Source organism: Schistocerca gregaria, chromosome 10 (assembly GCF_023897955.1).
Source record: "Schistocerca gregaria isolate iqSchGreg1 chromosome 10, iqSchGreg1.2, whole genome shotgun sequence".
NCBI lineage: Eukaryota > Metazoa > Arthropoda > Insecta > Orthoptera > Acrididae > Schistocerca > Schistocerca gregaria.
In genome coordinates, this window is record NC_064929.1 from 159,953,555 (window position 1) to 159,974,427 (window position 20,873).

The 20,873-nt window shown below is 44.6% G+C and overlaps 1 protein-coding gene across 1 annotated transcript in view; it reads left to right on the plus strand.

Moving 5' to 3' along the window:
• Positions 1-15,455, plus strand: part of LOC126293666 (leucine-rich repeat-containing protein 15-like) — a 34,806-nt gene extending 19,351 nt beyond the window's left edge. Inside the window, exons 3-4 of the mRNA XM_049986958.1 lie at positions 7,016-7,407; positions 14,119-15,455. Of these exons, the coding sequence (XP_049842915.1) occupies positions 7,016-7,407; positions 14,119-14,317 (591 nt within the window). The 3' untranslated portion in view covers positions 14,318-15,455. The remainder of the gene's footprint in view (positions 1-7,015; positions 7,408-14,118) is intronic.
• The last annotated feature ends 5,418 nt before the right edge of the window (positions 15,456-20,873 follow it).

Genomic DNA, 20,873 nt, shown 5'->3' on the forward strand with positions numbered 1-20,873 from the left:
GAGAATGGTGGAGATGAATTTCTTGGAAGAATTGTGAATTGTGGCTCCATCATTTTTCACCAGAGACGAAGAGGCAATCAATGGAGTGGCATCGTGCAAATTCACCCAAGAAAAAAAAAAAAATTCAAAGCTAGACCTTCTGCTGGAAACGTTATGGCTACGATGTTTTTCGATTCCGAAGGACACCATTAATTCTGATGTATATGTGACGACAATAAAGAAACTTCAAGCTCGAATGATTCGTGTTCGACCACATCGGCAAAAGCAGGATGTTTTGTTGTTGCACGACAATGCACGGCCACATGTCAGTTCAGAAATCATGGAGGCGATCGCAAAAAACGGATGGACAACACTGAAACACCCGCCTTACAGTCCTGACCTAGCTTCATGTGACTATCATCTCTTTGGGACACTGAAAGGACTCTCTTCGTGGAACAAGGTTTGAAGATGATGACTCCCTCGTGCTCGCTCCCAAACAGTGGCTCCAACAGGTTGGTCAGAATTTTACCGTGCTGGTATACAGGCGCTGGTTCCAAGATGGCGTAAGGCAGTTGAGAGGGATGGAAATCATGTGGAGAAATGAAAATATTGTTCCTAGAGGATGTATCTACACACTGTAAAACGTTCAAACATGTAGAATGAAAGATGGATTTAAAAAAAAAAGATACCCTCGTACCTCGACAGAAAAGAAATGAGGCTTTGTGTTACTAGTCAGATGTTTTCTATGACCTTTCAGTGTGACTGTGTTTCAGCCTTGGACTACTTCCTTACAGCGACACAGCTCTCCTCAAAATGGATCAGTTCTTCAGTCATAACATCCAAAATATCTGCCATGCCAGGTTAGGCACCTTATCATATGCTTATGGCATTAATTATTTAGGTCATCCGAGAACTTGTCAAAAGCAAAAAAAAATCCTCCTATATTTCCTCTTATTACTTCTGACTGTTACATGGCCGCAGCATCGATTACGGGACGGGTTTGAAGGGTTGGCCACGCTGTACCGTCAGTCCGTTCCGAACTTATGTGACTGCCCTTTTTAGCGACATCCATTGAGCTATTTCCTATTGCTATATTTATAGTGTTCGAGAACTTCAATCGTATCTCGTCACTCTTTAGCACTTCCGTATATTTGCATAATGATTCTTCCTGACTAATCTTAAATTTCTGCCTACTCTCCATCATTACTAGATGGTGATCTGCGTTTATATCTGCCCCTGGGTACGCCTTACAATTCAGTATCTGGTTTCGGAAACACTGTCTCACCATGATGTATTCTAACAATTCTTTCCGTATCACCTGGCCTGTCCCAAGTACACCTCCTCCTCTAATGATTCTTCAATAGAGTAATCGGTATAACTAGCTGAAATTTATTACAGAACTCAATTAGTCTTCCTCCTCTTTCACCTCTAGTCCCAAGCCTATGTTCTCCTGTAACTGTTTCTTCTACTCTTTCCCCTACAACTGCATTCTGCTGTCGATTTTGTTAAGAACCACCCTATCACTGAACTGTTCGTAGTAGCACACTCTCCGTCGTACATTCTTATTCATAACGAATCTTACTCCCGTTATACCATTTTCTGCTGCTACTGATGTTATCTTATACTCATATGGCCAGAAATCCTTATCTTCTTTCCATTGCACTTCAATGACCTCAACTACATCTAGATTTAGTCTTTGCATTTCCGTTTCAGGTTTCTCGCTGTTCTACCATGCTCAAACTTCTGACATTCCATGCCACGACTCATAGAACGTTGTCCTTTCGTTGGTTATTCATTTTTCACATGGTCACCACCTACTTTTCAATACCCTCCCAGAGATCCGAGTGGGGGACTATTCCGGAATCTTTTGCCAATGCAGAGATCTTCATGAAACTTTTTCTATGACACGCCACGTGTCCTGTGGACACGCGGTACGTGTCTTTAATTCAGTGGTTTCCATTGCCTTCTGCGTTCCCATGCCTTTGATGATTAATGATTCTTCTGCCTCTAGTGGCAGTTCCCCGATAGAAAGACAACAGAGTACCAAAGAACATCTGTCTGCTCTTCGCCCTCTTTGTCAAAGCAATTGGCAGAATGAGGATGACTTCATATGCCACGCCTGCTGCCAATTCTGATTATTTTGAAAATTTAAGGGGTGGCGGGACTCGAACCCAGGTCGCTACCTTGAGACCACGAGTGCACCCGTGAGAAATAAGGATGCAGAATGTTTGTGATGCAGTGTTGTGCCTAGGAGTTGCGACACTCACTACCAGACTTTACCAGAACTCGTAACCGACGGCTTACGATGGTCATCCAGGATAGTCCACAACTGCATTTCATTGCTGCACACAATGTGGCGTTATTAATTGGCAGTCCGTATTTCCTGATCACCGCACCACAGCAAACGCCATAGTGACGTTAATGTAAGCCCATGCATGAGAGAGTAAATCCATCATCTGCCCGCTGACTGCTGAAGCAATGTTCCAGGAAGTCCATTATTTCTCCTCTGATGACAAGTACACTTAAGAAATAAGAAAGGATTACGATTTGTTTGGTGGAATATAGGGGCCTCTCCACTTGTCAGACATGGTGGACTGGAACCTTTGAAGCGAATATGCCTCTGCTCATGTTCCCATGCCGTCCAACATCAGACCACAGTCTCATCCGAGTATGCAACATCTCTCTCTATATATCATGCCTGGTAAGGGCGACAAAAGCGAACAATACAATTGCCCAGCGGTGGCACTTTTACCTATAGCTTCAGTCAGTTACCTAACCCCTGATGCTGTATATCAATAGGAAGTTAAACTGACATCTATATCTTCAGGGTGCCTGACGTATGTTGCCAGACATTGTAATAGAACTAAAGAGTCAGTGACGTTTGGACTGGTTTTGTGGGTGTCACGTGATATGAGAACGCCCACAAAACATGTGACTGGTTTGCGATATTCGGGAGAAATGGAATCAAATAGTAGTCAGCCCTTGAATTCCAGTTTTCATTACAGAGGAGTGATAGCATTACGACTGCGCCAAGTGAGCTCGTTTAAACGTTAAACTGCAGGTTCTCCGTAGCTAACACGTATAGGCGTTAATGGTACCACATGGTCAATCCTTCAAACCTGTCCTCTAATTGGTGCTACACTTATATAACTTGCAGATGATAGGATACGGAAGTGATATGTGCGAACACCGAGCCGGCCGATGTGGCCGAGCGGTTCTAGGCGCTTCAGTCTGGAACCGCGCGACCGCTACGGTAGCAGGTTCGAATCCTGCCTCGGGCATGGATGTGTTTGCTGTCCTTAGGTTAGTTAGGTTTAAGTAGTTCTAAGTTCTAGGAGACTGATGACCTGAGATGTCCCACAGTGTTCAGAGCCATTTTTTGCAAACACCGTAAGTCTTTATTTTGAGATATTCTCAGATGACGTAATTAATTAATGCAGCTAGCTGATGACAAGGATTCAAAAAGTACGATGGCAAAATTTTCGGTTGTCGTGACAGAACAGTAAATAGATTTCACTGAAATCCGTCTCTCTATAAGGAAATAAGACTTAACTGTGCGCATGTGATATAAGTAGCTTTCAAAACATGGACAGTGTGTTGAAAGGAAGATATAAGATGAACATCAACAAAAGCAAAACGAGGATAATGGAATGTAGTCGAATTAAATCGGGTGCTGCTGAGGGAATTAGATTAGGAAATGAGACAATTAAAGTAGTAAATGAGTTTTGCGATTTGCGGAACAAAATAACTGGTGATGGTCGAAGTAGAGAGGATATAAAATATAAACTGGCAATGGCAAGGAAAACGTTTCTCAAGAGGAGAAATTTGTTAACATCGAATGTCAGGAAGTCATTCCTGAAAGTATTTGTATCGAGTTTAGCAGTGAATGGAAGTAATACGTGGACAATAAATAGTTTAGGCGAGATGAGAATAGAATCTTTCGAATTGTGGTGCTACAGAATAATACTGAAGATTAGATGGGTAGATCAGATAACTAATGACGAGGTATTGAATAGAATTGGGAAGAAGAGAAATTTGTGGCACAGCTTGAATAGGAGAAGGGATTGCTTGGTAGGACATATTCTGAAGCATCAAGGGATCACCAATTTAGTGTTGGAGGGCAGTCAGGAGGGTAAAAATCGTAGAGGGAGACCAAGAGATGAATACACTAAGCAGATTCAGAAGGATGTAGGTTGCAGTAGGTACTGAGAAATGAAGAAGCTTGCACAGGATTTAGTAGCGTGGAGAGTTGCATCAAACCAGTCTCTGAACTGAAGACCACAGCCACAAAACATACGTATTACATTTTACTCACCATAAAATTTTGTAACTGAAAAATTTGCAATATATTCCAAATAAGTTCAAAAAATAGCTCTGAGCACTATGGGACTTAACATCTATAGTCATCAGTTCCCTAGAACTTGGAACTACTTGAACCTAACTAACCGAAGGACAACACACAACACCCAGCCATCCCGAGGCAGAGAAAAACCCTGACCCCGCCGGGAATAGAACCCGGGAACCCGGGCGCGGGAAGCGAGAACGCTACCGCACGACCACGAGATGCGGGCTCCAACTAAGTATAATACATTATATAGCACATAAACGAGCAGAATGCAAAATATTTACAAATGCCGTTCAAAACAAAACATCATCTCTAACAACAACAACAAAAATTGCAGGAAATGACATGAACTGCTTATGTGATTCTCTAGTGCACAAGCGTTATGTGACTCAGTAGGCTGAAGTACCGACCAAGAAGCATCATGTGTTTCTAGAATCTTGATGCTTCAGAACCCATCTAATCTTCAGCATTCTTCTGTAGCACCACATTTCGATATCTCCTATGCTCTTCTTGTCCAAACTATTTATCGTCCACGGTTCACTCTGTGCTATACTTTAGATGCAAACTCCACACTGTAACGTATCAAATGGACATATTAGGGTAACTGTATAGCTCTAGAATCACTCATCGGCCAAGGAGCATCATTTGTTCCAACATAGGCCGGCCGGTGTGGCATGCTAGACTATGCAACGAATAAAATACACAACGAATAAGGGGTTATACCTGTTCCTTGGACTACTCCACACTTCTCAATGGTGTTATTAACTTCATTATGACGTTTTCACTAATTTATGTTCCTGTGCATCACTTGTTATCCGTTTGTATGGTGCAAATGACTTTGAGTTTGGACGGTTATGAATCAAATGACAGAACTGTCATTCTAGTTAACACAGTCAATTATATACACTCCTGGAAATGGAAAAAAGAACACATTGACACCGGTGTGTCAGACCCACCATACTTGCTCCGGACACTGCGAGAGGGCTGTACAAGCAATGATCACACGCACGGCACAGCGGACACACCAGGAACCGCGGTGTTGGCCGTCGAATGGCGCTAGCTGTGCAGCATTTGTCCACCGCCGCCGTCAGTGTCAGCCAGTTTGCCGTGGCATACGGAGCTCCATCGCAGTCTTTAACACTGGTAGCATGCCGCGACAGCGTGGACGTGAACCGTATGTGCAGTTTATGGACTTTGAGCGAGGGCGTATAGTGGGCATGCGGGAGGCCGGGTGGACGTACCGCCGAATTGCTCAACACGTGGGGCGTGAGGTCTCCACAGTACATCGATGTTGTCGCCAGTGGTTGGCGGAAGGTGCACGTGCCCGTCGACCTGGGACCGGACCGCAGCGACGCACGGATGCACGCCAAGACCGTAGGATCCTACGCAGTGCCGTAGGGGACCGCACCGCCACTTCCCAGCAAATTAGGGACACTGTTGCTCCTGGGGTATCGGCGAGGAACATTCGCAACCGTCTCCATGAAGCTGGGCTACGGTCCCGCACACCGTTAGGCCGTCTTCCGCTCACGCCCCAACATCGTGCAGCCCGCCTCCAGTGGTGTCGCGACAGGCGTGAATGGAGGGTCGAATGGAGACGTGTCGTCTTCAGCGATGAGAGTCGCTTCTGCCTTGGTGCCAATGATGGTCGTATTCGTGTTTGGCGCCGTGCAGGTGAGCGCCACAATCAGGACTGCATACGACCGAGGCACACAGGGCATGCTCTGTTGCCTGTGTCTATTTGCCTGTGGTTCTGTCAGTGTGATCATGTGATGTATCTGACCCTAGGAATGTGTCAATAAAGTTTCCCCTTCCTGGGACAATGAATTCACGGTGTTCTTATTTCAATTTCCAGGAGTGTATATGTTTGCGTTTCGGTTCTATGTGTCTGTCTGGACTGAAGGGGCTATTGTCAGTTTACTATTTTTCCTCTATTTTGTAAGCTTACAAATGGCACTATATTGAAATGTGTTCTTCATTCTATTGTAGGATACAATTCTTGTTGAAACAGTTCCAGCACTTCTTTACTTTGTTTTTGTGCTTAAGTACATATATGGTTGTTTTAATAAAAGAAAAAAAAAGCGGTTTTAGGAACCGCGTGACCGCTACGGTCACAGGTTCAAATCCTGCCTCGGGCATGAATGTGTGTGTTGTCCTTAGGCTAGTTAGGTTTAAGTAGTTCTAAGTTCTAGGAGACTGATGATCTCCGAAGTTAAGACCCATTTTTTTTGTTCTTACATATACTATATTCTAAATGCAAACTCCACCCTGTGACGTGTCAAATGAACATGTTAGGGTAACTGTCAGTAATTAAGTCAAATTTGTCTGTTTTACAGGTTATAAGCCGACGACAATCATTTTAGGTCGGTATCCCATCGCCACTAAAACCACTTTTTTTAAAAAAAATATTTTAAATTTAATAATTACTTCCCATCGTAACAGGACTGGGGACAACAATCTTAAAAAGGAAGCCTTCGCCAATGGTTGCACAACACTGTATTCCCTAGAGATTTTTTAAAGTGTTACTTAAACAGCTTCCTTCGCTTCCCACTGAAGGCAGCCGATGTCGGTCCACAACCAGAATTCAGCCTAAATTTCAAGGTGAACTACCCACTGAAAACACTTAGATATCATTGTCACTTTCGGACTGTTGCCCTTACCTTGGTTTAGAGAGGTATTGTCCTGCATTCACAGGATCTACTACTGGCCTTCAACCAGCTGGAAACCCTTGAGCCGGGCATGTTCCAGCACACACCGCTGCTGTACACACTGGATCTCAGAGAGAACAAACTCAAGATCCTCCCTGCAGATGCGTTTGCCGGGATGCGGGGCTTGCGCTACCTGCGCCTGTCTCACAACCAGCTGGCCTCACTGCCAGCTCATCTGTTCAAGCAGACCACTGGCTTGCTGACACTGGAGATGTCAGACAACCTCCTCCAGGAGTTGCCAGAACAGCTGCTGGCCAACTGTACTGAGCTGTCGATTTTATTTTTGGGCCACAACCAGCTCAAGAGACTGCCTGGGCGACTCTTCATCAACAACACTGATCTGTGGTGTGTCTGGCTAGAACACAACCATCTCTCGAGGTATGCCATTTTCTAATTACTTGTTTACTCTCTTCATTGGAACAGATAAAATAGACCATCCTTGTGATACCAATGCACACCTTAATGACGATATGTATAAAGGGGGATCCATTGATAGAGACCGGGCCAAATGTCTCCCGAAATAAGCCTCAAACGAAAAAACTACAAAGAACGAATCTTGTCTAGCTTCAAGGGGAAACCAGATGGAGCTATGGTTGGCAAGCTAGATGGCGCTGCCATAGATCAAACGGATACCAACTGCGCTTTTTTAAATAGGAATCGCATTTTATTGCATATTCATGTAGTACCTAAAGAAATATGAATGTTTTAGTTGGAGCACTTTTTTCGCTTTGTCACAGATGGCGCTGTAATAGTCATAAACGTGTCAGTACATGGTATCGTGTAACATTCCACCAGTGCGGACGGTATTTGCTTCGTGATACACTACCCGTGTTAAACCGGACAGTCTAACAATTGTGGAAAAGGTCGATATCGTGTTGATGTACTTCTGTGATCAAAATGCCCAACGGGCGTGTGCTATGTATGCTGTTCGGTATCCTGGACGACATCATCCAAGTGTCCGGACCGTTCGCTGGATAGTTACGTTATTTAAGGAAACAGGAAGTGTTCAGTCACATGTGAGACGTCATCTACGACCTGCAACAAATGATGATGCCCAAGTAGGTGTTTTGGCTGCTGTCGTGGCTAATCCGATCTTCAGTAGCAGACAAATTGCGCGAGAATCGGGTATCCAAAAACGTCGATGTTGAGAATGCTACATCAACATCGATTGCACCTGTACCATATTTCTACGCACCAGGAATTGCATGGCGACGACTTTGAACTTTCTGCCACTGGGCACAAGAGAAATTACGGGACGATGACAGATTTTGGGAAGCGTTCTATTTAGCGACGAAGCGTCATTCACCAACAGCGGTAACGTAAACCGGTATAACATGCAGTACTGGGCACCGGACAATCCACGATGGCTGCGACAAGTGGAACATCAGCGACCTTGGTAGGTTAATGTATGGTGCGGCGTTATGGGAGGAAGAATAATAGGCCCCTATTTTATCGATGGCAATCTGAATGGTGCAATGTATGCTGATTTCCTACGTCATGTTCTACCGATGTTACTACAAAATGTTTCACTCCATGACAGAATGGCGATGTGATTCCAATATGATGGATGTCCGGCACATAGCTCGCGTGCGGTTGAAGCGGTACTGAATAGCATAATTCATGACAGGTGGATTGGTCGTCGAAGCACCATACGATGGCCCGCACGTTTACCGGATCTAATGTCTCCGGATATATTTCTGTGGGGAAAGTTGAAGGATATTTGTGCCGACAACATGCGTGAGCACATTATCAATGCATGTGTGAACATTACGAAAGACGAACTACTCGCTGTTGAGAGGAATGTCGTTACACGTATTGCCAAATGCATTGAGGTTGACGGACGTCATTTTGAGCATTTATTGCATTAATACGGTATTTACAGGTTCTCAGAAATGGTAAGTTCACAAAGGTACATGTATCACATTGGAACAACCGAAATAAAATGTTCAAACGTACCTACGTTCTGTATTTCAATTTAAAATACCTAACTGTTACCAACTCTTTGTCTAAAATTGTGAGCCATATGTTTGTGACTATTACAGTGCCATCTATCACAAAGCGAAAAAATTGGTCCAACTGAAAGATTCATATTTCTTTACGTACTACACGAATATGTAATAAAAAATGTGGGTTCCTATTTTTAAAAAAGCAGTCGATATCCGTTTGACCTATGACAGCGCCATCTAGCGGGCCGCATCCACTCTTGGACTTCCTTATACGAGTGAAACCGACGTCCATCTATGTTTTATTCAGGTCGACAAATATGAGAAAACCACATGGTTTATGATATGGGATGCATGGAGGGTACTGCTGTGTTTCCCAGCCACTCGCTGAAGCGTAGCTAGTGTCTGATTGGCACTGTGGAGGCATGCAGTATCGTGCAACAGGATGATTCTGCCTGAAAGGATTCCTAGGGGTTCTGACTTTATAGCACGTGGAAGTGTGTGCCAAATGTCTTTGTAGTGATGCATATTGATTGTGGTTCAACGCTCGATAAACTCGACGAGCAGAGTGCCTCTGCAGTCGAAGAAAAAGGTAATAATGACCTTACATGGTGACACCACCCTCAGTCCGAGGGCGAATGTCGTGAGTGGAAACATCCCACATCTCCTCCGCCAAAGAAATCAAGGGCTGTTTACACAGATCAAGATGTCCTCCTTCTAAAAACTGCTGGGGTCATCTGCTCATCACGTTCCTCGCCATGAAGTCGAAACACCCAGAAATGCAGTTGGATGCAGTTACCCTGTTGCACAATAACGTCCACCTACCGCAGTGCCATTTGGACGAAGGCTAGTGTTTGTGTTGTTAAATACCTCAACATCCTCCTTAAGGCCCAACTCTTTCACCGCTTGTGTGTCACGACTATTGCGACTTGATGAACGACACCTGTGGACGTCAGTTTCAGTTTAACAAGACAGTGCAAGGGTGGGTGTGATCATGGATTCATCAGCGGCCCACTGCTTTCTGCGGAACAGGAACTGATAATCTTGTCTCTCTGTAAGATAAATATGTTAACTTGTGTGACGATTACTTTTGAATGGCCCCATTGTAGCAGGTATTTGATTTCCATATGATTACCCCTCAGAGACTGATACTGTTGTTTAGATTACTCAGATGTTTCTGATAGACTGTCAACCTTTGGATGCGACCATTGTATGGGTGAAGACTTGATAGTGAAGTAGTAACTGGGGTGGCAACACCTATGTGATCACCACTCCGTCTACAAGCCACAAATGGCCCATCGGGACCATCCGACCGCCATGTCATCCTCAGGGAAGGATGCGGATAGGAGGGGCGTGTGGTCAGCACACCGTTCTCCCGGTCGTTATGATGGTTTTCTGTAACAGAAGCCGCTGCTACTCGGTCCAGTAGCTCCTCCATTGGCATCACGAGGCTGAGTGCACCCCGAAAAATGGCAGCAGCCCCTGGCGGATCGGAAGGTCACCCATCCAAGTGCCGACCACGCCCGACAGCGCTTAACTTCGGTGATCTCACGGGAACCGCTGTAACCACTGCAGCAAGGCCGTTGTCATGTGATCAGACAATTTTAAAATCTGATGAAACTGTATCATCATCTATTGCCCTACTTTCCAACTACTGTTAAACCCTGGGGCACAGAGGCCTGTAAGTGCACGGTAGTTAGACTAATTTTGTCATCCAGGTTCCAACAGTAGTCAGCCTGCAATATGGGTTACCTGCAAGTGAGCATATGTGACCGTTCTATTTCAAATCCCCGCAAATTACTTGTAGTTATGTGAATTGACTGAATACCTTCGCGAAAACAATTGAGATGTGAATGCATGAAGTATGTTAAAGGTTATGGCGACCAATAGCGCATGAAATGAGATATTACAGTGTGTACTTTCGTTATGTTACTCCACCCAATCAGGCACAGAGAACGACATCCAACTAGAGGGCTTCTCCTTCACCTGACTCAGTTTCATGCATGCATGTCTGAAGGAACATTGCACCACAGTTCTTAATAACAGAGGCACTTGTGTCATGTATTTAATTGCCGATTCTAAGCCCTCGATTCTCAACGAATATGCTCTTCCTAGATGGGTATATGTGTAAACTAAGAGGACAGTTTGTGAGACAAGAAATATATGGAAGATTGGGGCTGGCTGTGGTACGTGTATGGATAGATGAAGTGATTAAGGTGTCATTCACGTAAAGTTGGAAATCCGGGTTCGAGCCACAATCCAGTACAAGATGTCACTGACGTTGTTGCAATAGCGTCAAAGGTGGATCATACCGGTCCATCTAACTTTTTTTTCTGAAAGGAGAAAAATTTATGGATTTCAAAGCTCATCAGTGTTTATCTATCTGGCCACAACATTTAGTCTTACAATTATGCCTTGATTCTCCATTCCCCAGTGACCTAGTCTTATACTGGGCCATAGATCTCTTTTAAGACTTTTCACTCAAGAATGAGATGATTATTTAGCTCTTTCGTTTGAACAATGCAAGTTTCGCAATCATCTAGCCCAACAGACTGGCTCAGTATTTTGAACACTTGGAGTTTGAAGTTACTAGAGAGACTGTGAGATTTAAAAAGGTTACTCAAACTCTCGATTCGAGCATCGCATTAGTTTCTGCCTCATGCGATATGTCCTGTGTAAAGATTAAATTAGATATTGAAAATTACAAACCCTCTTGTAGGTCTGAGTTCTGACCACCAGAGCATGGAGTTGGTCTCTCGAATAAGCTTAATCCTGGTTGTCGCTCTCTCGCTCTTTACCTAATTTGCTAGCGCCTGACAATCTCTAGATTATGCAAGTTAAGTGCTTTGCACTACACCTGCGCCTCCTAATGTGTATTTTAGGTGGTCCTATTGTTTTTGTTGATCCTATTGTGTGTTGAGCATTTTATGGTGGTTAATATACATCACTGTGGCGGTTTTTTACTGTCTGAGCAGCTCGGGCCATTTCGTTGTGCCCGTTCCATGTGGTTGTAAGTAGGCTTTTTAGGTTTTTATAACGCTCTGTATAACAATCACTGATTGTGCTGTGTGCAGTCTGTGGCTGGCTGGACTCATTGTTGGAATATACGCTTGTGTAGTGTTGGGCAGTTGGATGTGAACAGCGCGTAGCGTTGCGCAGTTGGAGGTGAGCCGCCAGCAGTGGTGGATGTGGGGAGAGAAATGGCGGAGTTTTGAGAGCGGACGATCTGGATGTGTGTCCGTCAGAGAAAGGAAATTTGTAATATTGGATATCATGAACTGATTTACATATGATGACTTTTGAACATTATTAAAGTAAATACATTGTTTGTTCTGTATCAAAATCTTTCATTTGCTAACCATTCCTATCAGTAGTTAGTGCCTTCAGTAGTTAGAATCTTTCATTTAGCTGGCAGTATTGGCGCTCGCTGTATTGCAGTAATCCTAGTACCTGAGATTTTTGTGAGTTAAGCGAGTCATGAAAGGTATAGGTTACTGTTAGTCAGGGCCATTCTTCTGTAGGGATTTTTGAAAGTCAGATAGCGTTGCGCTAAAAAATATTGTGTGTCAGTTTAGCAATGATCAGAATAAGTAAAGAGAGAACTGTCTGAGTACATTCAGTTTTACTCAGCTGTCTTTGTACACTCCTGGAAATTGAAATAAGAACACCGTGAATTCATTGTCCCAGGAAGGGGAAACTTTATTGACACATTCCTGGGGTCAGATACATTACATGATCACACTGACAGAACCACAGGCACATAGACACAGGCAACAGAGCATGCACAATGTCGGCACTAGTACAGTGTATATCCACCTTTCGCAGCAATGCAGGCTGCTATTCTCCCATGGAGACGATCGTAGAGATGCTGGATGTAGTCCTGTAGAACGGCTTGCCATGCCATTTCCACCTGGCGCCTCAGTTGGACTAGCGTTCGTGCTGGACATGCAGACCGCGTGAGACGACGCTTCATCCAGTCCCAAACATGCTCAATGGGGGACAGATCCGGAGATCTTGCTGGCCAGGGTAGTTGACTTACACCTTCTAGAACACGTTGGGTGGCACGGGGTACATGCGGACGTGCATTGTCCTGTTGGAACAGCAAGTTCCCTTGCCGGTCTAGGAATGGTAGAACGATGGGTTCGATGACGGTTTGGATGTACCGTGCACTATTCAGTGTCCCCTCGACGATCACCACAGGTGTACGGCCAGTGTAGGAGATCGCTCCCCACACCATGATGCCGGGTGTTGGCCCTGTGTGCCTCGGTCGTATGCGGTCCTGATTGTGGCGCTCACCTGCACGGCGCCAAACACGAATACGACCATCATTGGCACCAAGACAGAAGCGACTCTCATCGCTGAAGACACGTCTCCATTCGTCCGTCCATTCACGCCTGTCGGGACACCACTGGAGGCGGGCTGCACGATGTTGGGGCGTGAGCGGAAGACGGCCTAACGGTGTGCGGGACCGTAGCCCAGCTTCATGGAGACGGTTGCGAATGGTCCTCGCTGATACCCCAGGAGCAACAGTGTCCCTAATTTGCTGGGAAGTGGCGGTGCGGTCCCCTACGGCACTGCGTAGGATCCTACGGTCTTGGCGTGCATCCGTGCGTCGCTGCGGTCCGGTCCCAGGTGGACGGGCACGTGCACCTTCCGCCGACCACTGGCAACAACATCGATGTACTGTGGAGACCTCACGCCCCACGTGTTGAGCAATTCGGCGGTACGTCCACCCGGCCTCCCGCATGCCCACTATACGCCCTCGCTCAAAGTCCGTCAACTGCACATACGGTTCACGTCCACGCTGTCGCGGCATGCTACCAGTGTTAAAGACTGCGATGGAGCTCCGTATGCCACGGCAAACTGGCTGACACTGACGGCGGCGGTGCACAAATGCTGCGCAGCTAGCGCCATTCGACGGCCAACACCGCGGTTCCTGGTGTGTCCGCTGTGCCGTGCGTGTGATCATTGCTTGTACAGCCCTCTCGCAGTGTCCGGAGCAAGTATGGTGGGTCTGACACACCGGTGTCAATGTGTTCTTTTTTCCATTTCCAGGAGTGTATCAAATAACGTAGAAGTTTATTAGCACAGTAATTCATAATTTTTGTAAGTGGGCGTTTCAACAGGTTGTGTATCTTGTCTGCAGCCTGCCTGCCGACCTGTTTTCCGGGAAGGCACCGCTGACGCAGATGTCATTGGGACATAATCCGTGGAACTGCAGCAGCTGCGATGTTAGTACTATGTCCCGCTGGCTGACATCACAAAACATCGACGTTGTTGATGTTGCGCCGGAGTGTTCGGGACTCAACAGGGACATCCGCAAGGTGGAAACTGCGCCCTGTTAAGAGAATGGAGTGTTTATCGTGTGTATCCGGGGGAAAGATGAGGCTGGACCTCCAAGAGATTCCTTAAGCTGCTGAATGCTGCACGCAGAGGATTTACTCAGCAGGAACTGCTGTCTAGGTGTTAGATCTCGACGTGTTCTTATAACAAGGTGTAACGAAACTGGACATCAGGAGAGCTCCAGAACATGAGAGTGTCAGCAGTTCTCTTTTATTTGTACAGTCACTCGTTGACCCAGCATCAGGACATTTTTTTAGGTGTACTCTGTTGCCAGCACCCATGAAATAGGTATTAAGTAGAGGCTTTTTTCGTGCAAGTGCAATAAACTGTTCTGAGATTAATAAATGAAAAGCGCTAATTTGGTTCTGTTCTACAGTATCACATTTGTTGTTGCCAAAAAAGTTACAGTGTTTATAAACGACGCTGGAAAAGAAGTTACACATCTAGATTGAAGCAGAAATGTACAGTAAATAACGTCTTTGGCAGTGTGGTGATACTGCAATGTAAAAAGTGAAAAGCTGAACAGTAAGTAAATGTAAAGACAGTAAATAGGAAAAAGTTTGACACAAAACTGGAATAGTAAATCTACGTAACAGATTATATTAATAAACAAAATCAATAAAACAAAATTAATACTTGAAAAGGCTACTTCAGGAGGTATAAAACGTGAAGATTCATACCAAACCAATTAAAAGAAAGAATTATCACTGTAAATACACATATGAGGAACTTATGCAATATCATCAAGATAAACATAAATGACTAACTACAGCAGAGTGGAGGAGTGTGAGGGTACATGCAGTGAATGTCATCTTTGAGAGTGTGGTGGTACAGAATTTTAAAACGCTGTAAAAATGTAAATGTAAATGTCACCTTTGAGAGTGTGGAGGTACAGAATTTTAAAACGCTGTAAAAATGTAAATGGAGGAAAGAGAAAAAACAGCAATACTATTCCCAGAGTTGTGTCTGTCTTCTGTTGGACAATATACAAATATAAACGGAGCAAAGAGGAAAAATACTAACACTCTACTTAAAACTGTGTCTGCCTTCTGATTGTTGAAGGTATCTGTGCCTTAAAAATCGTAGTGGATTCAAGAGGGCACTGATGTAGCATTAGATCTAAGATGATTTTATTGCAATAAATTTTCGTTGTTGCCATCATCAAGATGAAATATTACTTTTGTATTTCATTCACAATGAGTATGAAAACTGTCGTAATACGTGTATGCAAATATAGTGATGTACAGTTTCTAAGAATATGTACAGGATGATTCTTACTAACGTTCAAAAAGCGCCGATATGATGTAGATGGCGCTGAGAAAAGTGATGTGGACACAAATGTCGGGAAGTACCCCAAAAGTGGTTGCTTCGTTGGTTAATTTGAGAGAGGGGACCAAACAGCGAGGCCATCGGTCCCATCGGATTAAGGAAGGATGGGGATGGATGACGGCTTTCCCCTTTCAAAGGAATCACCCCCGCATTTGGCTGAAGCGATTTAGAGATATCACGGAAACCCAAATCAGGATGGCCGGATGCAGGTATGTAACGTAGTCCTTCCGAATGCGAGTCCAGTGTGCTAACCACGTCACCTCGCTCAGTCCCAAAAGTGAACGAGCAGTGTCACCACATGACATATCTCGCCACCCGTGCGGCAGTGATGCCTGTTTGTGGATGGATGACTGAGCTATGCTATAGTTGTATTCGAGCAAACGGTGCTAATTTCGGACTTCTATTGTAAATGTGACCTGTCGGAAAAGCAGAAGTTATGAAATTATTGTCCTCACTGTAACCAAGTAAAAGCTGTTCTTACTTTGTGTTTGTTTCCTTTTGTACCATCTCTTTTTTCTTAGCAGATATTCTTTTCTAAAGATAACTTGAGTAATTTACTTTGACTCACACGGATGGTATTTATTGTACTGTACTCTGCAGTGAACCATCGGAGATCAACAGACCAGACAATAAAATAACAAATCTTACTTCAATCGAAACACACAGTTGTCTCACGCAATGAAAAAAATCCTACCTACCAGACACAACGCCTTAGCTCCATGCACTAAAGTTGCGCATATGGGCCCATACTCACACCTGCATGAAGACTGGACATGAGTTGGGATGATCAGGTGTGACAGAACACTGAACTACTGAATGTGCGGCGATGTAGATGATCTGGAAATATCACTTGTTCAACACCTGTCGTCCACTTTTGTAGTATTTCCCCACATATGCAAGTCCATGTATCTTATATTAAACTACTTGTCTCAGCGATATCACCCTTCAGAATACTTTACGCCAACACTTTCGTGCATACAGTTACTCTTTTCATGGAGAATTAACGCCACTTCTTTATAACAGTTTAAGGTTTAGATCCCTGTTTGCAACATGATATTTTTTCCATAAGTAAATCTTTGGACAGATGAGATTTTTTGTTCCTCCAAAGATACAATGCAGACAATCGCTGGCAGGAAGGCACAACATTTAAATAAACACATGTAAGCAGAAATGTGCCACTATTGCTGAAGCGTTAAGCAGTATGAAACAAACCATTGAAAACTGTTTTCCACCAGCAGCTAATAAAGGAAACAAAAGATTGAAACACTGTGCAGTGGTCTTCTTCTTTTTCTTTTTCTTTTGCTTCTGCCTTCGTCCTGCAATTTTCGCAGGGTCGGCAGGGTTACAACGGATTTGGCATGGTTAATATAATGTGGCCGGATGCCCTTCCTGCCGGCACCCCATTCCCCCAGGATGAAATCAGTGTACCCCACCTATCGTCATCTAGCGTAAACCATGAAATAGAATAAACGTGATTCAAATGTCTGAGAATCGTGTAACTGAGGCGGGATGTAGAAACTAGCCCGGTATTCACTTGGTGGGAAGTGGAAAACCACCTAAAAATCACATCCAGGCTGGCCAGTGCACCAGCCCACGTCGTTAATCCGCCAGACGGATTCGATCCGCGGCTGGCGCGCCTACTTGAGTCAAGGCAGCAGCACATTAGCACTTTTTTGTTTCTATTATCAGAGTGACTTGGTACTGTCATGGAACATCGGTAGACCATAGTCAAATCATCGTGTAATATAAGCTGCAAATTGGAGAAAAAATTAATTATGGTAACAAAATAATATTAGAAGGAGAAAGGAAATGAAACAGAGAACATAGCCGAAAACCACCACCAAACTGTCATAATATACATAAACTATTTATTTTTGTTTTTTATATATTTTAGTTTTTTGTTGAACTTTTATTTACTATATATATTAGTTTTTATATGGAGTCCAAAAGCAGAAAGCCAAATGAATCAGACTGTATTCTAAACAGCAAACTAAAAAAAATTCCAATATGTTTTCAAGGAGTGTGTACGCTCATGTGTAGATTACTTCATCTAGTCACATTTTACTATACAGTTGGAGCGACACTGAGTCAAAACTCTAAATCAAACGAGCAGGTAAATTAGGAGAGAACAAGCCGAAGAAAATCAAATGGTAGAAATGGCTCTGAGTACTATGGGACTTAACATTTGAGGTCATCAGTCCCCTAGAACTTAGAACTACTTAAACCTAACTAACCTAAGGACATCACACACATCCATGCCCGAGGCAGGATTCGAACCTGCGACCGTAGCAGCCGCACGGTTCCAGACTGAAGCGCCTAGAACCGCTCGGCCACTCCGGCCGGCGAAGAAAATCAGATGGGGAACATACATAACAAAGAGAAACATCTATGATAAGAAAAATGAAATTAACCAACACTTTGCCGACGGAGAACAAGTTTCGACCCCTTGGCGAAGAGATCTCGATATCGAGGTATTTGCAAGCATGTCCAATACATAGGCAGTGCTCATGTACTGCATGAAGTTCACGTGATCTTCCCCCTCAACTTCTACAACATAATGAACGAAGTGTCCCACTAAACACATAGCGGTATGGGTTTCCGACCGTGGAAAGAAGGAAGAATCTGGTCGCAATATGATGTCAGTAGTGTATAAAGTCTCAGAAGTTCGAGTAAGGAAGGCCAATTGCGGCCTAATCCAGGAACAATTTGCTATAAGACATCCACAAGTAAATCGATGTCGAATCGAATCTGTAGACGTACAACGACTACATAAATGCGTGTCGCTAAGCCCTATACGGAAAAGTCGCTCGTTCGTTGGAATCAAGTTATTGACTGCCTTATACCACGAGGACACGAAGCGCATTGGCAAAATCGGAAGATTGATATTGTACCAAACCGTCGCCCAGTTTGTTTGCTGCGATACTTTTTCAACTAGGTTCGGATAAGGCCCTTCTTCCCAACGAGTCTGTAGGAGTTTCATGGTGAGGATAGGCCTCCATAAAATTTCAGCCCCTAAATAGCTCACCGCAAGATAGAAGTAACGAATGTATTTTAACTTATAATTTATGCGACCAATATGAATAGGAGGTTGAAGACTAGCAGAACGGACACAGAGAAATAAACGAGACGTGAATGTGTGAGTTTCTTGAGTTATCAAAACAGTACATCGCTCATAATACACTACTGGCCATTAAATTTGCTACACCACGAAGATGACGTGCTACAACCGATAGGAAGAAGATGCTGTGATATGCTTTTCAGAGAATTCACGCAAGGTTGGCGCGGATGGCGACACCTACAACCTGCTGACATGGGGAAAGTTTCCAACCGATTTCCCATACACAAACAGCAGGTGACTGGCGTTGTCTGGTGAAACGTTGTTGTGATGCCTCGTGTAAGAGGAGAAATGCGTTCCATCAAGTTTCCGACTTTGATAAAGGACGGATTGTAGCCTATCACGAGTGCGGTTTATCGTATCGCGACACTGTTGCTCGCGTTGGTCGAGATCCAATGACTGTTAGCAGAATAGGGAATCGGTGGGTTCAGGAGGGTAATACGAAACGCCGTGCTGGATCCCAACAGTCTCATATCACTAGCAGTCGAGATGACAGGCATCTTATCCGCATGGAAGTAACGGATCGTGCAGCCACGTCTCGATCCCTGAGTCAACAGATGGGGACGTTTGCAAGACAACAACCATCTGCACGAACAGTTCGACGGCGTTTTGCAGCAGCATGGGGTATAATCTCGGAGACCATGGCTGCGGTTACACTTGACGCTGTATCACGGACAGGAGCGCCTGCGATGGTGTACTCAACGAACAACCTGGGTGCACGAATGGCAGAACGTCATTTTTCCGGATGAATACAGGTTCTGTTTACAGCATCGTGATGGTCGCATTCGTGTTTGACGACATCGTGGTGAACGCACATTGGAAGCGTGTATTCGTCATCGCCATACTGGCGTATCACCCGGCGTGATGGTATGGGGTGCCATTGCTTACACGTCTGTGTCACCTCTTGTTCGCATTGACGGCACTCTGAACTGTGGACGTTACATTTAACATGTGTTACGACTCGCGGCTCTACCCTTCATTCTATCCCTGCGAAACCCTACATTTCAGCAGGATAATGCACGATCGCATGTTGCAGGTCCTGTACGAGTGTTTATGGATACAGAAAATGTTCGACTGCTGCCCTGGCCAGCACATTCTCCAGATCTCTCACTAATTGAAAACGTCTGGTCAATGGTGGCCGAGCAACTGGCTCGTCACAACACGCCAGTCACTACTCTTGATGAACTGTGGTATCGTGTTGAAGCTGAATGGGTAGCTGTACCTGTACACGCCATCGAAGCTGTATTTGACTCAATGCTCAGGCGTATGAAGGCCGTTATTACGGCCAGAGGTGGTTGTTCTGGGTACTGATTTCTCAGGATGGACCCAAATTGCGTGAAAATGTAATCACATGTCAGTTCTAGTACAATATATTTGTCAAATGAATACCCGTTTTTCATCTGCATTTGTTCTAAATTTTAATGGCCAGTAGTGTAGCATCTGCGTCTTACTTCGTATGTCAGCCAGGCCCGATCCCCCAAAGTAACGAGGCTTCGTGAAAACTTCATACCTTAAGCTTTTCCATAAGGAACGACCACCCATTTGCTGTAGTGTCTTCGCCATCACCAAGGGAAGCGGATGAACTTGGGCCACGTAATGAGCTTTGTATAATACATATATATCCAGTATTCGGACTTTCTGGAGCAAAGTAGGAGAACGTCTTTCATGTTCCACTATCGCTCCTGTATTTTTTCAACAACAGACTTCCAATTGAGCGTCGCCTTTTTGAGTGGTCAACGATTAATGAAGATACCGAGGGACGGCGTCATCAAATCGTCTTAAAATAAGAAGCCGCCATTTACCTTCATTAAGTAGAGCCCCTGAACTCCGGCAAGAATCGCCGATTTCGGTCTTCAGTAGAGGTATTTCCGCAGAATTTAGGAGTAGAACCATCACGTCATCTGCATATGCACGAACAGCTATAGTCCCTCCAGAAAGCGTCTAACCTTTCGGCTGGGATGCTAGCATCCGAAGTAGGGGCTCCAGGTACAACACAAAGTGTCATTGACAGCGGGCTTCCTTGGGACACTCCCCGATGGATATTTATCGAGGGCGGCAATCGGCCATTAACAACCACCGCATCTAAAATACCCATAAATAGATTTTAGAGCACT